This window comes from Platalea leucorodia (assembly GCF_965183815.1).
Source record: "Platalea leucorodia genome assembly, chromosome: 2".
In the NCBI taxonomy this organism is placed as follows: domain Eukaryota; kingdom Metazoa; phylum Chordata; class Aves; order Pelecaniformes; family Threskiornithidae; genus Platalea; species Platalea leucorodia.
Window position 1 is genome coordinate 86,104,577 of NC_138824.1, and position 19,560 is coordinate 86,124,136.

The window sequence follows — 19,560 nt, forward strand, 5'->3', positions numbered from 1 at the left end:
CATGCAGCTCCCTAGCAGGCTGTATGTAATAAGATGGTCCGACTCAAGTTTCCTGTGCGTTTTGTATTCCACATTTGTCTTCCCTCCTGTTGCATAGAGTGTTATAAACAACCAGTGGTTCCCTTTTCTGTTCTTCCTTCTCCCAGGATTTTCCTTCTCTTCTTTGGCAGGGTGTGCAAGCATGTCAGCTCAGCTCAGCAAGAATTGTTCAGCTTAGTAGTTGTAGTAGTTACTTAGGACTATTGCTGGTACCTCTGTTTGTCAATGTTACCACTAGCAGCGGACCATTTTTGTCCATGGTCAGGGACTGCTGGTAGAAGCCACTTGTCTGGCATACATGTGACTAGCTGGCATGTGCCAAAAGGATGTAAAGTGGAGGAAGATTGTTATCTGTCTCAAGGAAGGAAGCAACAAGAATGAGTGCATAGATATAAACATTTATCATTATTTGCTTTCTGTGGTGGCTTCACACTTTGGTTACATGAATCCTTCTATTCTGTTTGAGACTTTGAAATCTCTTTTTTCATCCTAAAGACTTTTCAATTCAGTTTAATTCTTTTTAAAGATAAATCTAGGAAGGGTGAATGATTGGATCAATTTAACCTGCCTTTTCTGCTTTACTTTTTCAGGATTGCACAGTATATGAAACAGAGAATAAAATTCTTCATGTGGTGAGTAGTGTTTGGATTTCTATTAATAAATGTATTTGTATAGACTACATAGAATTATAGAGCTGTGTGTTTTGCGCATTTCTGTGCAGTGCCAGTGTGATAATGAACTAGTCTGAGTATGACTAAGTGAATGTATGGAACTACTTGTGAATAGGTAATGATGTTATGGAAGCTGAACTTGGCATATGAGAAGCCAGGAACTTTGCAAGGGCTTGTGTTTGTCTGGCTCAGGCCCATCTGTTATTTGTAAACCATGGTCAGAAGAATGACTTTGAAAAATGGCATTTTTTTCGAGAGAGCGCTGTTTGCTAGGCTTCTATGAAATCATATATATTTCTGTTAGTGATACAGCTTCATTTATACAGCTGTATTCCTCATAGGAGCATGGAGCTAGTCTAGTGATAGGAAAATTAATGCAATTCTTTCCTTTTGAATTCTCATCATAAATACAACAGTCTGTTCCTAGAATCTGTAGTGCTATTGATAATAAATAAAGCAGATGAAATTCTTCAGGGCATCAGAACACAGGATGAGTTTGACAGGCTGGTACTTTGGTGGATGGAGAGTCAAAAGCTTGAGTAAACTTTGTTTGAAAACTGCACCTAAGTTTTAGATATAAAATTGTGTTTCATGTTGTGCCTGTAGTTTAATGAGTATTAAGTTAACCCAGAGCTTGTTTCTAAAAGTTAGATACAAAGATATTCTTTCTAAGAGTGAGTAATGATTTGGTTTAATTTATTCACTATTTCACATTTAGGTAGGTTTTGATATCTTACTTTTATTATTACTGGAGCTTAAGTAAGAAAATACTGTATTTCTTTATTTTGAAAGGTGAGCTTCCCAGTAAATTTTGCTATACTTTTTTTTTTTTTTTTTTTCTTCAGTGCACCCCTATCAAATGCTTGGCAAGCTGAATTTTATAAGCTTTTGATGCTTTGATTTCACAGTGATGTGGAATAAAACGCCTCCTTGTATTTTTAAGTTTCACTGACATTTTTCCCCTGTGGGACACAAAGAATTAGCAATTTTAGTGAGGCTGACATCATCATCTTTGCTAGGCTGATCTCTGCAAGTATTTAAGTAATGAAGTTTTTAACTGCATAATCTTGGCAAAAGTTGAAGTGCTATAAGTTTGAAATCATAGCCTGGTTTTCAATACATACTTGTTTTCTGCTGTAAGAGCCAAGAGTTCTGACATCTGCTATATACAGCATGTATCTTTTACAAATTAGCAAAAAGATCCCGAGCAGCCAGGGATCAGGTTAGGAATTAAATCTGACCAGGGATGTAAAGGGCAACAAGAAAAGCTTCTATAGGTACGTTGGTGATAAAAGGAAGACTTGGGAAAATGTGGGCCCTCTCCAGAAGGAAACAAGAGACCTGGTTACTGGGGATATGGAGAAGTCTGAGGTACTCAACGACCTTTTTGCCTCGGTCTTCACCGGCATGTGCTCAAGCCACACTGCCCAAGTCACAGAAGGCAAAGGCAGGGACTGGGAGAATGAAGAACCGCCCACTGTAGGAGAAGATCAGGTTCAAGACTATCTAAGGAACCTGAAGGTGCACAAGCCCATGGGACCTGATGAGATGCATCTGAAGGTCCTGGGAGAACTGGCGGATGAAGTTGCTAAGCCACTATCCATCATATTTGAGAAGTTGTGGCAGTCTGGTGAAGTTCCCATTGACTGGAAAAGGGGAAACATAACCCCCATTTTTATAAAGGGCAAAAAGGAAGAGCCAGGGAACTACAGGCCAGTCAGTCTCACATTTATGCCCGGCAAGATCATGGAGCAGATCCTCCTGGAAACTATGCTAAGGCGCATGGAAAATAAGGAGGTGATTGGTGACAACCAACATGTCTTCACTAAGGGCAAATCATGCCTGACAAATTTGGTAGCCTTCTGCGATGGGTTTACAGCATTGGTGGATAAGGGAAGAGCAGCAGATGTCATCCGCCTAGACTCATGCAAAGCATTTGACACTGTCCTGCACCACATCCTTGTCTCTAAATTGGAGAGACATGGATTTGATAGGTGGACCACTTGGTGGATAAGGAATTGGCTGGATGGTTGCACTCAAAGAGTTGCAGTCAACAGCCTGATGTCCAAGTGGAGACCAGTGACGAGTGGCGTTCCTCAGGCTGGTATTGGGACCGGTGCTGTTTAACATCTTTGTTGGTGACATGGACAGTGGGATTGGTGAACTGTCAGCAAGTTTGCTGAAGACACCAAGCTGTGTGGTGTGGTTGACACACTGGAGGGAAGGGATGCCATGCAGAGGGACCTTCACAGGCTTGAGAGATGGGCCCATGCGAACCTCATGAAGTTCAACAAGGCCAAGTGTGAGGTCCTGCACATGGGTCGGAGCAATCCCAAGCACAAATACAGGCTGGGCGGGGAATGGATTGAGAGCAGCCCTGAGGAGAAGGACTTGGGGGCGTTGGTTGATGAGAAGCTTGACATGACCCAGCAACGTGCACTTGCCTCCCAGAAAGCCACCGTATCCTGGGCTGCGTCAAAAGAAGCGTGGCCAACAGGTCAAGGGAGGTGATTCTGCCTCGCTACTCCGCTCTCGTGAGACCCCACCTGGAGTACTGTGTTCAGCTCTGCGGCCCCCAACATAAGAAGGACATAGACCTGTTGGAGTGGGTCCAGAGGAGGGCCACAATGATGATCAGAGCGCTGGAGCATCTCTCCTATGAGGACAGGCTGAGAAAGTTAGGGTTGTTCAGCCTGGAGAAGAGAAGGCTCTGGGAAGACCTTGTAGCAGCCTTCCAGTACCTCAAGGGGGCCTACAAAAAGCTGGAGAGGGACTTTTTGCAAGGCCATGTAGCGACAGGACAAGGGGTAATGGCTTTGAACTGAAAGAGGGTAGATTTAGATTAGATATAAGGAAGAAATTCTTCACTGTGAGGGTGGTGAGGCACTGGAACAGGTTGCCCAGAGAAAGTGTGGATGCCCCCTCCCTGGAAGTGTTCAAGGCCAGGCTGGATGCGGCTTTGAGCAACCTGGTCTTGTGGAACTAGATTATCTTTAAGGTCCCTTCCAACCCAAACCATTCTATGATTCTATGATTCTATGATTGCAAAGGGAGCTGACAGTGTTTAGAGCTGGTGAAGCATCAGTTAATATAGTCTTCAACAGAAAATTTTGAGGAAACTGCTTAAGATATGTGAGTGCACAAATTTGAGATAGGTTTGAAAAGTTATCTTACATCATTCAGACTCACATAGGCTTATTTCTTTAATCCACAGTAACTTCATAGTGGTGACAGGACATATTGTGGAGAGCTTAATTAGCTTCTACAATTAGTGCTCAAGCTTCCAAGGAAACATGGACAGAGCGTTGAATGTTTTACTGAAGCCTAGGATTAAAAATGGCTATATTTATTACATGTAACTTGGATCATTTCTGACCATGTTGCATTTCAACTGATGGATGGGATTTCATGGAGCAAAAGCTGACCAATAGCAATCAAGGAAAGAGACAAATCTGTGATTGAATAATTAAAAGATGAGATTTGAAATCATATTTTGAATTTGAAAGGGAGTATTTTACAAGTACAGCTGAAAAGGTTGATGACAGAATTGGAATTGAAAGCAGTCACAGTTCCCTCTAACCCCTCTCCTTGGAAGACAGAGAAAGGTGTGGCTTTAGCCCATGAGACAATCTGGGGAGGAGCAATCTAACAGGTAGATTTAAAAAAACAGGGGAGAAGCCTACTGATGTCAAGATCTTGAGAGAGTGCCTGGTATTTTTATGCCACTGTCAAAGAAGAGAGATCATTAGATACCTTATGAGATAACAATATTTGAATGCACGTGTACAAACTAGATTGAAGATGTTCTAGAGGGTGATTAAGAATTTAAATCTCCTGTTACAGACCATGCATCCAGTAAATTTAGAGGTGAATGTTAAAAAGAGGGTTCTCTGATATAAAAAGAATAGTAGTAGATTTTGGTAAAGGCGTAGAAAGAATCTTGAATGAGAAATGCTGGGAGAACTAGGACAGATTGGGAGGAGAGGACATGCACACAGGTATTATAGAGAGAGAAAGTAAATTCTCTCTTCTTAAATTCAAAGACCAAGCTATTGCAAGTCCATTTTCTGAGTACATTTCCCATCTGCAAACCATGCCAACTCCTGGAAGTAACAGAAGTGGGGTCTGGCCAGCATCACATCCAACTGCCTTTGAATGATCAGATACCAACATATAGCTGTGCTCACTGGGATGACTAAAAGGGGAAATTGAATTCAAAACCGTGGGCTCACCCTGTTTGGTTTAACGTACCACGTTCTCTTCGTAACACAAGGAAACAAGGTTCCCCACAAAAGTGAAAAGCAATACAACTAATTAGCAATTAGCCTAAGGAAATCCTTGTTGCAAGCTATTGTTCCCACTAAGGACTGAAGTCAAATTTTAAGAGATCCTTCTTACATAAGTAAAAAAGAACTACTGCTACAGAAATGAAAAGAAATAGAATGACAGTGTCGTGGTTTAACCCCAGCCAGCAACTAAGCACAACAGCTGCTTGCTCACTCCCTGCCCCCCCCAGCAGGGTAGGGGGAAAAGAATTGGAAGGGTAAAAGTGAGAAAACTCATGGGTTGAGATAAGAGCAGTTTAGTAATTGAAATAAAATAATAATAATAATAATAATAATAATAATAATAATAATAATAATAATAATAATAATAATAAAAAATTATAATGAAAAGGAAAATAACAAAGAGAGAGAAATGAAACCCAAGAAAGACAAGTGATGCAAATGAAAATAATTGCTCACCACCAACCGACCAATGCCCGGCCAGTACCCCAAGCAGCAGCCCCCCAGCCAGCCTTCCCCCTAGTTTATTGCTGAGCATGACGTCATATGGTGTGGAATATCCCTCTGGTCAGTTGGGGTCAGTTGTCCCAGCTGTGTCCCCTCCCAGCTTCTTGTGCACCCCCAGCCTGCTCGCTGGTGGGGTGGGGTGAGAAGCAGAAAAGGCCTTGACTCTGTGTAAGCACTGCTCAGCAATAGCTAAAACATCCCTGTGTTATCAACACTGTTTTCAGCACAAATCCAAAACGTAGCCCCATACTAGCTACTATGAAGAAAATTAACTCTACCCCAGCCAAAACCAGCACAGACAGTTATGTACTCTTATTCTTTAGGACATTGAGAAACTTACCACCTTAGGAGCAGATCATTGGATCAAAGTAGTTGATTTTTGTCCGCATTACCTATTGGTGGTCCAGTGGTTTACTTCAGGTTGAACCTGTGTTCTGGGTTGAACATCTCCATTGTTCACGTGGCTTAAACTGTTATTTTGAACTTGTGTGCCTTGGTTCTGGGGCTGGAGCTCTGTAAGCACACATCTCCTGTGGGGATTCTGTCCCGTTCCCCCTGGAATGAGCCTACTTTGTGCCAAATCAAGGGGCAAGTGGGTGTGTGGGGATGTGAGACCACTCTGCTGCTACTGAAGTGCATACATAGATACCTCCAAAGTTAACCTGTCACTGAGTCTTCATGCTTTCCTCTAAAGCATGGTGGAGTAGGCAACATCCCTTACCAAAGGCAAGATCCTCAATTAAATGACTGATTGGTTTGCTTTAATTAAGTAGGGCCAAAAAATAGTTAATGTGCTCATATTCTAATGGCAGTAATTTCTTTGGAAAAGCAAATGAATGCCCTCTTTCTTTCAGAGATGGCAGTGTGGGTGTTCATGTGGAGAGACTGCAGAATCACCTTGTCCATAGATAGTATATTTTAATGTCAGTAAACTTATTCTGATGTTAGCTTTTTAGATATCACTGATACATTTAAGAAATGGTATTCTGTGGAGAGAGAAATGTATAGCTTCAACTTGTAATCAAGAAAGAAATATTTTTGTTTACTCCAAGCAATTTGAGTTTCAAATGCTATATAAAAGCATTTTGATTGTCACTTACAGTATTAGGTTAAGTAGTAAACTAATCTATGTTATTCAACTAAGCACATGAAATGAATCTAAAGGAAAAAGGTATGATGGAAAACTGATGAAGTTTTAAGAAGAAATTACCTATTTCAACTTGCTTATTTTTTCTAAATAGAGTTGCAAAGTGTGTCTGGGAAAAATCTCTATAATTTTCTGCTCTAGAATTGCAGGTGTGTTGAAACAATTATTTTAAAGATAACTACATTTCTTAAAGTTTTTTTTTTTTTTCTCTAAATTCATTCACAGAACCACTTGGTTTCTGTGAAATAAGAAGCGTAAAACCGCACAGGAATAAGGTATTGGCTTTTGCTCATTAAAATGTTGATGCTTCTGAAATATTCATGAATACAGAGAAATGCTTCATGTTTCTGCCAATTCGTTTTTCAGTATGTTTTTTCCAGGTTGCCTTTTGCTCAGTAAGCGGTGTAATAAATAAATAATTAAATAATAATAATTTTAATAATTTATTAATAGAAACAGTAAATATCACCAGAAAATAATATCAACAGAAGTAGATGGCAATAGAAAATATAACTTAAGAAGAACAGGTTTTAAAATACAGTGGGGCTAAATATGAAAGCATAAGCCATAGGTGTGGTGTTCGCTTCAAAATTGGAAATTAGTATGCTCTTGCTAGTTTATATTTAAAATCTTTATATTGATTTAACTTGAGATGATAAAATGTATGGAAAACTGCTCAGCTTAAAAGGGTATCAGTTCTGCTTACTTGGGGAGTTATAAGTTAATCGTTGTGGAAGTCTGAATGGATCTTTAAAATCTTTGAAGAATAATTCATTGATTCCATCCCACTGTTCAAGGCTGTATATGATGGAAATATCTAGTTCAGATTAATCCATGTGAAGCAGTAGAGTATTAAAGTGAGAGCAAAGCAAGAAGGACTAATTATAGAGAGTAGACGCCGGGCTCCAGTCAGATTAATAATAAGTTTTAACTGAATTTTCTTTTTAATTTAATTCTATAAAAAAAGAGAATGTTTTCCTAAGGAATTTCACTTTCTTAAAATTACACCGCTTTTCCTGCAAAAACTATAGTTTTATTGAGTTGGAAAACCGTAGAATGTAGAACTGCAGAGTAAAGTTAATATTCAGAAGCTTTTGAAAAACAAATGAGCTATTTAAATTAAAAAAGAGTTACTAAATTGAAAAAGAAAAGAACAAGTAATGGATCAGAATGTTCTGTTTTTCCTAAGAGCCTTGCAGAAACCACAGTGACGATAATTCACTCCTGCACACTATATTTGAATATTTGTTATAGAACTATGATCGACTAAAAATGCATAGTCAAAGGTATCAGTTTTATAGTCTTATTAATGAAAAAAAAAGAAAAAGTAACCACCTGCTTCCTTTCAAGAGTCTATACATTGCAAATCGGGCCCAGCAAAATTCTCTCTAATAGAAGCCTCTCTTTTTGTATCCAAAATAAGATTTAGTTCACTGTTTAAACTTCATGTATGTACAAATGCAAGTCCAGGCCCAGTTAGTTCTAAGATTGCCAGAGTTAATGCTGTATTCCCTACAGTACAACAACTGTTTTGGACTAAAATTAATTGATTAATAATTATTTGGTTTGGCTTAAGCTAACTAATTAGACTTCGTCCTGAATGGTCATGTAGCAGGTTGCTTTGTCTTGGTCAGTTGTAATTAACTGAGCTTTTTTTTTTCCAAACAGATTAACTTTAACATTGCCAACATTTTTTTCTTACCTTTAGCCCTGAATGTCTTTGTGTCTCATTGGCATCATATCCCTCATCTAAATAACGTAGGTGAGAGAGTTGATGGAAGAGGCTGGTGCTTTTCTTGCCCTCAGCCCTGGGAATGTGCTTAGAGCCAGGATGCTCAAAATGAGTAGCAAAAGTGCACTGTTTGTGTGCTTTTCTTCCACTCAAATTCATTGAGTAGCCTGCATGGAAAATACTATGTCAGTCCATTACTTCCTGTCAAATAAAATAATAATTTAAAAACTTTTAATTAATAAATAATAATAATAAAAATGTAATAATAAACCCCCCTGTATTTCTTGCACCTGCATAATTTGTCAAATTGGCTTTGCATCTGCCAAGGTGAAAGCTCCAGTGAAGTCTGGGGAGCTTAGGGAAAATTTAGTCAAGCTAGAAATACAGGAGCATCAAACATAACTTTAGATTTAGGCAGGGTTGTTGCTTGAATGAATATGGAATGAACCCAATGAGCTACAGTGTGAACTGTTTAGGAAGAGGAGCATAGAGAAGTCAAAGGCAGTTTACCTGGGAACTTTCTAAATACAGTAGTATGTTACCTCCATTAACTTAACATTGTTCCGGTGCCATGTGGCAGCATCTTTGCCATGGAAGGTCCTGATCCACTGAACAGGTCCAAGGTCTTTTTCCATAAAGAGGCCTAGTGGGGAGGAAGCATGCTCCTGGAGAAAAGGCTCTTTTGTCTGTATGCTGATTTATGCTGATTGGTATATTAAAAAGCCTTGGCCAATGAAATCAAGAGCAGTGATCTGGGCAGGAACTGGATGGTAACTACATTCAGAGCCACTGGTTAAACTGTGTTATAAACTGACACAGCTGTACACTATGAATGTACCCCAGAGCCATCCAAGCTCCAATATGTTCCTGGGGCTGAATTTCCCTCCTCTTGCTGCTCCCATTCTCCACAGACACATACACACAAGAAGACAACCCACAAACTGTGAATAAGATGTTTTTGAGAGTAAAGGCAAGCAAAACTACATTATTTTGCCTGTGTCAGCCTCTGGATGTGTTTCCAGTGACAGCCCATCTACCCTGTCTTTGCAGCAGGGAGGGGATACCTGCTGTCCTGGTGCTGGGCAAGCTCAGGGTTCATGAAAATTTGCCTTTCACACAAGCCCAATAGACACTTGACCCTACTTACAGTCCAACTCTTTAACCAAGGAGTATTTAACCAAAATGATTTAAATGTGTAATAGTAATTTAGATGTGTAAAAATAGTTAAGGGAGGCTTGTAAGATTCTGTAGGTATTCTAACACAAACAGGCTTCTTATACTTTCAGAAGAAAACTAAAGGAGTTGTTAGATATTTTGTTGTAGCAGCTGAACATTTTGGATGGTTGGGCAGAACCCAGACCGATCTTCTAAAAAAAAATTGGTTTTTGTTCCCAAGGTCTTGGAATTATGCTGGAACAAGAAAACTGAAATAAAATGCATAGTATTCTGAAATTAGATGAGCAGTTTAATTAAAAGCAAATTAGCTAGTCATTCCTTGGAAGTCTGGGCAACATGAATATACCAGTTTGCTATGCAATAGCAGTGAGCCTTAAATTCAAAATCCTCCTACAGCAAACACCCTTTCCCCTCCAAAGGAAAGGACAGTTCTCACAAGCAAAGCAAAACATGTTTTAATGAAATGAGTTTGCTGGACAGAACTATTCCATAATTACTAAGCAGACGACGTTGTGATTAGGTCTCATTATCCAGAGTGACTGTTTCTTGAGAAACGCTCTTTATGGGTGGAGTTAGTTCATGGCATGTTGTCTTACTGAAGCACATGGGTCCACTAGCGCTCTATTAGAAGAAAAAGAGCTAATTCTATTGGTCAGAAAATGAGAGAAGTAATTCAAAGATTTCATTTTCACTTTTCTATGCCTTCCATTTTCTTTTGCTGTTTCCAGTCACCTCTGATACTAATACATGGTAATAAACGTGATAACATTTGATGGAGCTTTAAAAGTTCTCTGTCGTCAACTTTTGTCTTCACCCTGGTCAGATCTGGGTACTCATGAAGTGGAAGAGATCTTATAATAATGCAGCAGAGTTTTGCCCCTAAATCTCATTTTTCTAGAAGACAGTTATGTATGCATCCCCACATGTTGAATGAGCGTTTATATTTTGGAAAGGTCATAGAATTTGAAGCCTTAATCTGAAAGAGCATCCTCTAATCGTAGGGTCTTCTCTAGGGACTTTGCTGCGGCTCATTTATTATGCTTAGAATGGGCATGATATCATGCTGTTGGAGGGCGGTATGAATATCTATGATGGAACGAAAGCCACAATACCTGAAAAACAATAATCTTTTAGAAATGCATAGCAGCATATGGCAGATTTTTTAATTGTAGTAACTTGGTCATTTTGGCATCCAGTATTCCCAGAGCTCCTCTTGGGGAATATTCACACCACCTTGTTTTAGGATTGCAACCGATATAACCGTATTGGAATGCTGATCTCCATAGGCTTACTGTATAGACTGTCTGTACCCCTCTCACAGAGAGGCAGAGGGAGAGCAGCTGCTCCAGGGAGCTATTTGATGCATCTCAGCTTAGGCTTCTGTTCCATGGCACATCCTGGACTTGCCTCACTCCTCTCCTTTCCTCATCATCTGTCAAGGCAGCCGAGGACTTTTTTTTAATGAGGAGCCTCGTCTGTGAACTTGAAATGGCGTACCTTGTGTTAGGTGGTAGGAACACTCCTTTTCTGTGCATTTTGGCGTCTCTCTACAATGCAACAATTTTCATGTATCCAAAAAGCCATAAAAACCCAATTTTGCAATAAAGTTAACTTTTTCACTTTTTCACTTCTTCCTAATTCAGGTAAAACACAAAGCATTCTTAACCCTATTTTATATATTTTTTGACTTCCTTTTTTCAGTAATGATTCTGCATCATGAAATACAGATAAAGCAGAAAGAGTAGGGGATGTGTGTGTGTGTGTGTGTCTATGCTTGAAGGTAATATCTCTGGAAGAAGGTCGTTCGTAATGTAAATTTTGTTATATTTTCCATTTGATTCTGATTTGTTTATTCATTCTGAAACGTTGTTCAATAAAATAAGCCATCTATATACAAACCTAAACTTCCAACTCTTTGTAAATAATTTAAAGAGGAGAAAATCCCAATGTAATGGTCTGTAACAGGATTAAGATTTCACTGTCACTGGATTTTTTTTTTGCGTTTATCACTTAAGTTTTTTTACTTTCCTTTTTACATAAGATATTTGTAGTTTGGCATTTGGAATTATAATGGTGATTTGGCAAGGAGGTTATATCCAGTTCCATATTTTTTCATAGCATTATTGTAGATATTTTCTACTTTAAGAATCTTTGCGATCTTGGAGGAGTGGTTGGTGCAGCAGTCATGTGCAGGTGTGCTGCAGTCATTTGAGGAGACTGGTTAGCTTTCATCTTTTGAATTTGAGAGCAGTTAAGCTGGTTCTTAATTGGTTTTGGAGGTACCCACAGTTTTGGGACCAGAAGAATGTCCTGATCCCTGAATTTGCTGACAAAACACACATTTGGAAACCTGAACCGAGAAGTCAGTTTTAGTTACTGAAAGGGGACTTCACAGAAAACATTGAAATTCTCAAAAATCACTTGCTTACAGAAATATGAGAGAATGATAGGAAAAAATCACAGCTTGCCTGCTTCTGAGAAGAGGGAGTTCAGGGACTGAGAGATGAGGAGATACACAGTACCCTTTTGACAGTCCCAGCCTTTCTAGAAACTTTTTTATTTTTATTTTGCTGCGAAGAGGCTGCCAAGGATAACAGGTTTAAGACTTATCCCATCATGAAGTGGTTATTTATTGTAATCTTCATGCCTGCAATAGTAAATCATGCTTGGCAGCAGTAGAACGTGAGAAACAGTCCAAAGTCAATTAGCATGTTTTATTAGTATAGAATAAACTTCAGAGTTAATGGGAGTTACCCATCATCGTTAAGAGCCTGATTTTCATCTGTGTTGAACATCTGCGTGTTCAACTGAAATCAGCGGGGTTTGGGGACACTTAATGTCTTTGCAGAAGATGTGGGCAGAGAGGGGGGTTGGAGCTCACCACGCGCTCCCTGTGTGCTTGCTCACAGTGCAGAGGCAGGGCACCTAACCTTGAGAGCAGCTCGTGCAGTCCCTTTTTCTCTCTACTCAGATGCAAAAGCATTTGTCTCTTGTTCTTCCCTGGTCTGACGCTCTGTCAGTTTGGGGTCATCACAGAAAACGGGTTTTGTATTGTGCTGCTGACTGAGGCCCTTCCCCCACCTCCTTCATTCCCTCTGCCTTGTAGGTTTGGCAATGTGATATAATAGGTAGTTTAAAAATGCAGTGGTTTAAGTTGTAGGTTGATATGCAAATAGTTAGCGATGGTATGCTTATTGTGACATTCTGTTTTTGTTTTTCTTTCCTAGTGTAAAACTCTCTCTGGCGTCTGTGATCACATTATCTCGCTCTCTTCTGATCCGCTGGTTTCCCAGTCTGCTCACCTTGAAGTGATCCAGCTTACAAACATCAAGCCAAGTGAAGGGCTGGTAAGAAGTACGCAGTTAATCAAACCCATCATCCAGGATGAGAAAGTGCATTTTTTAAAACAAGTTGTATGTATGGAAAGGAATAGGACATTTTAGCTTTTTTTTATTTTAAAGTCCGAAAATAGTTTGATTTCTCATGCTAGTTTGGTTTCTCATGCAGCTGGGCCAACAGGGAAGTATTTTGTAAGGCTCACCAATGTATGCAAAGAGTTTAGTGAACAGGAAGAAATGAGCGAGAAGTTCTTGCCATTTATACCAGCTTCTGAAAAATGGTTCAGATTGTTCTAGGATCTTGAAGTCTGAAGGGATTTAAATTACTAAGATGAACTCAACCAAGAAGTTTGCGTGGGCTTATGCACAAAACCTGTCAAATTCTGGAATATGCTTCATAGTATCTCTGGGATATGAAGCTATTTTATAAGTTACTCAAGGGCTCTACAGCACTGCTGAGAAGTAGCTTATTGAATTTTATTGCAAGAACTCTGCATGCTTAATCAGGTGCTTTTAAAGGCTCAGTGCAGCCATGCAATATTTGTTGTTCAAGAGTTGACCATTGAACTTTTGTTTACTCAAGTGTCCAACACCCACTGCATGGAAAAAAACAACACTGATAACAATTACAGCTCTACAACTTTACCTCACTAGTAATATATCTTCCCACAATCCTTGGAGGTAGTAGAAGGTGATCAGAATACAGTTAACCATTTTTTGCCTGATGGAATAGCTTTTGCAATTTCTGACCAAGTTTATTCTCATTCCATTTTCTTAAATAAGAAGGACTACTGCTGTGCTCTTTGCAGCAGGTTTTTGAAGTTGTTTGGATGGTGTAGTTTTGGAGAGTATTTTAGTTTGTGGGTTGGTTGTTGTTGGGTTTTGGGTTTTGGTTTGGTTTGGTTTTTCGACAAATTTGGTATGCCAAGGTATTTAGAGCAATCATACCCTAAATTAATTTTCCACTCTTTCGTCAAATCACAACTAAAATATGAGAAAAAACCCAAGCATTTGGATGAGTAAATATCGCCCCATCCTTTGTTTTAGTCTGCTATTTGTTTTCCCTTCCTCCACTGGCTTTCTTTTTTATCTCTGAATCCATTTCAAACTAGTCCTCCAGGATTTCAACTTTTCATGGATTCCTTCCTCCTTCTCTTTCTCCTGTAATTTTATCTCTTCTACCAGCTCACTGCAGTCAACCTCTCAAAATCCTATCTTCTGCTGTAATGAAGAAATGTTTTTCCCCTTCTCTCAACCACATTTTTTTGGAGTTCTGTCCATTTTTATCTGAACTCTTCTTTATTTTCCTTTGTGTCTTGTGACTGTTATTTTTTTTTCCCCTCATTTAAGTCTTTCTGTAGGGTGGTGTCAACCCCCAGTGACTGAAAAATGTGGAGCAGTATTTTTGTAAATAAGAACGTGTTTCATGGGTCTGTTCCTGCTGGGTAGCTGATCAGATAGAGACTCTCTTCCCCCTGTGTGCCTCTGTTTTATACCCTCTGTCTGTCTTGTCTGTTTAAACTGGAAGCTCTTAAGGCAGGGTTTTTTCTTTTAGTATGTATTTGTGGACCAGCTGAACAGGGTCTTCATGCTGACTGAGGACTACCATGTCATTGTCACAAAAATTATTATATGTATTTTTATTTATTTATGGTATTTGAAAAATACCACCTGTGCAGTATACAAGCCTTAGAAGGATACAATGCTATTTTGATATGGTAATTTTTTTTCCCCTTGATTCTTTCCTGTATGCCACTATTCTGTTGCCTCTGTATTGTGCTGTGTCTTCTAGATTGTGAGCTCTCCAGAGCAGGAACTAAGGATGATATATTTGCGCCGGGAGGGTGAATATCATACCTTTCAGTTTGTTACAGCACGAGTCATACTAACAGATCAACTTTGTCAGTTGGTGCTCTGTGTGAAAGCTTTGCTTTTGGGTTGTTGGGCTTTTTGTTTGTTTGTTTGTTTTTGAAACTAAATCTTTCAATTAAGATACAGCGAATACATATCGGTACCGCCCTGTTGAGTGCTAAGTGTGTCAGTTTAAGAACTGATGGTGGGGCTTGGAGTTGTGAATATCCTCTGCACATCAGGAGCACTTGGATGAATGTAAAGCTCGATAACTTCTGGACCTTCTTCCAGGATTTGTGCAATGATGGAGATGGAAAAATGGATTATCGTCAACTTTCTTCTAGATTTTTGACCCACATGATAGTTCTGTGCTGACTCTACCGATCACTAAATAAAATCTTCTGTAAAGATGGAAAGACTTCAAGTAGAAGGAAAAGGACAAGGATGGCTGCTAACTGGGAAGATTTTTTTGTCACCTAGCATAAACAGAATATCTAACATGTCTCAAATTTAGTATCTGAGAAGCTAAAGTAGATCAGGGAGAGAAAGAGGAAAGGAGAAGAGAAGGAAATAAAAAGTTTGGAAAACAATGTTATTTCCCTAAACTCGTATAGTAAATACAAGATGGAATTGAGAAAACGGTTGGAGTTTTTACAACTTAAAACACATTGGAGCACTATCCGGATGTTTTAATCAGCACAAATAGTTCCTTCACTGTTTGACCTTTTTTTTGTGGAAACGTAAGTATCAGTCAGAGGTAAATGTAAATTGTCAGACTCATACCTTAATGCAGAAGGAAAAGGTAATTGTGTTACAGGGTTTGCAATGTCTTACAGATATTAAAACTATTTAACACCTATCAGAAAAACAGACTAAATAACCTGGAAAGCAGAAAATGTTGTTAGGGCGTGATGTGGGGAAACTCTTGTGTACTGGGTAAAGCAACGTTATGGGTGGGTGCGTTTTGGTATTGCTTTTTTTTTTTTTTTTTCCTCCTTTTTTTTCTTTCCTCTATCCCTGGTCTGTTGCCCAGGTGTGGTTATGTGACTGGCTGCATACATGTGTTCTCCAGTGAGTGTTGCTGCAGGAAGAGATATGGCCTGCAGTGGTTGCAAAGTAAGGGTGATAAGGGAGTTGTCAGAGTAGAAAATTCTTCTAAAAAGCTCTGAAATGGATTAACGTGGTCAGCTTTGCAATCACCAACATGCTCCCATTAGTAATCACTTCTTTTTATTTTTTCTGTTTTGTTTTGGTTTTTTTTTTTTTTTTCTGAGGAATTTGAAGTTGTTTTATCTCTATCATTCAGCCAAATTCAATTTTGTGTGTTTTTACACTATTGATGTTCCAGAAAGAGACAAAACTGACTAGTTTAGGTAGTATCCTTTGCCAGGAAACAGACTTAAAAATATTACTGCTTGACTGAAAACAGTGAGCGTATTTAGTAAAGAAGTACAATACTGTATGCCTTTTGTTAGACAAAAAGCAGGTAACCAAGTTTTAGCTACCACTTTTCCTTGGGAAGTTTTTCTTCAACAGCCCCTTTCTGGTGTTTTTTTTTTTTTTTTTTTTAAAATATAGAACAGAATATCAGAGAACTGTGGCAAGGTTTAATCCTGAATTTGAATTTTTTCTGTTCATATTAGCATTTTAATCCTAGTCAGTTCAGGTACTATGACATGATTTCAAGTAGCAGCTCTTCACCTAGCTTGCTAGATTCAGAAACGCAAAGGTGAATCCACCAGAACATGAGACTGACTGTTCTGGGTTCCTCTTTGCCTGCTGAAGCAAACACAAAATGAGCCTGTCATGTGAAAAAGCACTCATAAAATACAAGTTGTAGATACAGCAGAGTGTGGCAGCTGGTTAAAGGTGCACTGCTGGCTGCCTAGCTAGGAAGTATTTTCCAGGAATCCCGTGTACTACTGTTCCTAATATTTCTCCTGAGTTATTTGGCTTGAAATATTGGAGGAGCTGGGAAAAAAATATGAACAGGGTTCTGAGACCTTTTTGGTGTTAAAGAGGCACATGCAACCTTGGGGGGCTCCGTTAAGACGATGTCACAGTGAAAGAGTAAAAATGCAGTTATGTGTGTGATAAAACGGAACTAGTATCTTCTTTTCTTTTCCATCCAGCATTGAGTAAAATATGCTAAAAGTATATCAGATTCTGTTTTCATTCTTTAAAAAAAGTACAAAGAAAAGAAAGAAAAAAAAGAAAAAAGGTACAAGGTCTCTTTCTAACCCTTAACTGAATAATATTTTGCACCAAGATAAAACGTATGGTTTGAAATTAGACTTCTACCCATAACTGATCAGGAAGGACAATCTGTGATGTAATTAAGCATGAGTTATCTCATCTTTAGTCTAGGCATACATTTGTTCTTGATTCCTTGGGTGGTTATTTTAATCATATTAACTGAATTATCTTTCCTTTTATTTGACCTAGCTGATTCTTGTAAATTCATAGGGTCCGTGGCATTATCTTTGGATACCTAAGATGTCTATCCGCCAGTTTATCAACAGCACACACACTCATCTCCCCTGTATTCTTGATCACTAAAAGTACTGTTGATATTGTGCAGCCACAAGGAGGCAGAGAGGGGAAAACTTTTAAATGTCTATAGTATTCTTATTTCCATTTCAGATCAAACAATAAGCCAGAAACATTCTCTTCTCTGTACCATTTCCCATATATTGCTCACTTAAAACAAGGCATGGAGGACTGTGAGTGAAAGGGTACCTCATCTTTCTGTTGCAAAATGTTACCTCACCCCATTTAAAAGCTACTTTGTAAACAGAATTATGTTGGCTCTTGCAAAATTAATGTGGCATAGTACTAGTGTAACATGTATTAATTTTCCATGCATGGAATAAAAATAATCTTTTTTTTTTTTTTGCAGCTTCCCTCTTCCCTCTCTTTCACAATGCGTGCAAAATCTTGATCTTAGCCTTTAAAGAAAATTCTACAAAAGTTCTTTCTCCTCTTGCTTCTTCAAAGTCTTTTAAATTTCTAGAAAAGACTACATTAGATGTGAATTGCACTCCGCCATGACAGCATACTTGGATGACCTTGCTATCCTTCAGAATAATGCTTTGCACAAAACTAAACACTGTGTAACCATTAAGTGTGAGACTTTATCCTCTGCTTTCAGCCTGATGTTTTAAGTTGAAAGCAGTAACTCACTGTCAATAAAAACAAAGATGTGACTTTCTTCAGCAATTGCTCTGTGTGGGGACCTGACTCATAGTTCCTGTCACTGTAAAGTCACTGTGATTTCAGCTCTTGCCATGTCGCAGGTTGTATGGTCAGGTCACTTAGATCCAAATCCTGAGAGGGATTTAGGCCCTGGGTTTTGTTGGTTTGGGGTAGGTATGAGTACCAAAACAGACACCAATGTATTGCAGCCTCCTGTGTGGCTTATTATCCTGCCTGTAAAATGTGTGTATATTAGTGTATCCCTACCTCACAGGGGTGTTGTGAGGATAAATGTATAAGAAATTGCCATTCTATATTTGAGAGAACTGAATTAAGCAGGAAACTACGTGCTTGGAGCCAATCAATGGAAAAATTGCTGAAGTTGCACAGAGGAGACGGAAGTTGAAGAATGATGAGGCTTCCTATCTGTGTAGTAGCAAGCAGATTCTTGCTTTGTTCTCTTCTAGCTGTGACAGCCCAACATGACAACTGGATTTGATGCCATTACTGCTATGTATTGTGCAGAGGAAAATAGGAGTTTAGTTTTGAGCCCCTTCTCCTGAGAAACTCGTAAAGTCCCTTTTTTTTTACTGGGGATATCATCCACTTTGTTAAGTCAGTGGTACTTCCTTGTCCCCACTACCAAAATGTCTGTGAGTTCTGGTCCCAAATTAGATTAGTCCAACCATACGTCTTCTTTGCCTCTTTACCATACTTAATCACCAGTGAGTGCACCCTGTTCCTCAGCTAGGAACAGACTTCTTTGTGGCACGGTGATTAAAAGGAGAAAAAGTAGGTTATGGAGATAATGTTTACTCAAGTGCTCACTATTTACCTGCTTTCTATGAATGGTTTGGGGGAAAGGAGATTCCTCAGAAGTTTTTGAATGCTCAGTGTATGCCAATTATCTCTCCTTTTTCCTTCTCTCACTGTCTTAGTGGATGCTGTTAAAATGTTTGAATTATGACTTGATGAAAAAACTGAGACACTGTCTCAGACTACCCATGCAGGAACTTCTGTCTGTTCATAAGCTATCCCTCCTCTTCAGAGATTCCAGATCTTTTAAAGTCTTCTGTAGCTTCCAAAGCAAAATGGAAGTATTGATCATCCTAAGGCTATTTGTAATTCATAATAATAATAATAATGTTTTTATAATCAGGTGTTGTTATATTTGTAGTTGAAGGAGTATATTAAAAAAAAATGGGGAGTATTTATGGAGATGACTGTGGTAAAAGTTTTAGTTTGCTATTGCTAATTAGGGCCAGAATAATTTGGGCTGTTGTTCTCAAAGTGTATCAGAAAGCACTTTCCTATCCAGAGACAAATTCCTCATGGCATACATTAAAAGTCCACAAATCTTACAAAAAAGAAAAGAAAGAAAGAAAAAAAAGCTTTTCTTTTAGAGATATGCAAGTTATGTTTGGATGGTGATGGTTTGTGAAACACTTTAAAAATTCTTTCCCATGATGTCTTTTTCTTAGGGTATGTACATTAAATCAACATATGATGGTCTCCATGTAATTACTGGGACAACAGAAAATGTAAGTATTGTTAATACTGTATGTTCAGGCCTGGAAGCCTTTTTGACCTTACTTGTGGTTTATGCTTTCCCTTTGCT

The 19,560-nt window shown here is 38.8% G+C and overlaps 1 protein-coding gene across 4 annotated transcripts in view; it reads left to right on the forward strand.

The window, feature by feature from the left end:
* CNKSR2 (connector enhancer of kinase suppressor of Ras 2) overlaps positions 1–19,560 on the forward strand; it is a gene marked incomplete at both ends in the record, with an annotated part of 215,875 nt that overhangs the window by 76,369 nt on the left and 119,946 nt on the right. For all 4 annotated transcript variants that reach the window (XM_082304996.1, XM_082304997.1, XM_082304998.1 and 1 more), the window contains 3 exons: positions 630–671; positions 12,786–12,905; positions 19,424–19,483. In XM_082304996.1, the coding sequence (XP_082161122.1) occupies positions 630–671; positions 12,786–12,905; positions 19,424–19,483 (222 nt within the window). The remainder of the gene's footprint in view (positions 1–629; positions 672–12,785; positions 12,906–19,423; positions 19,484–19,560) is intronic.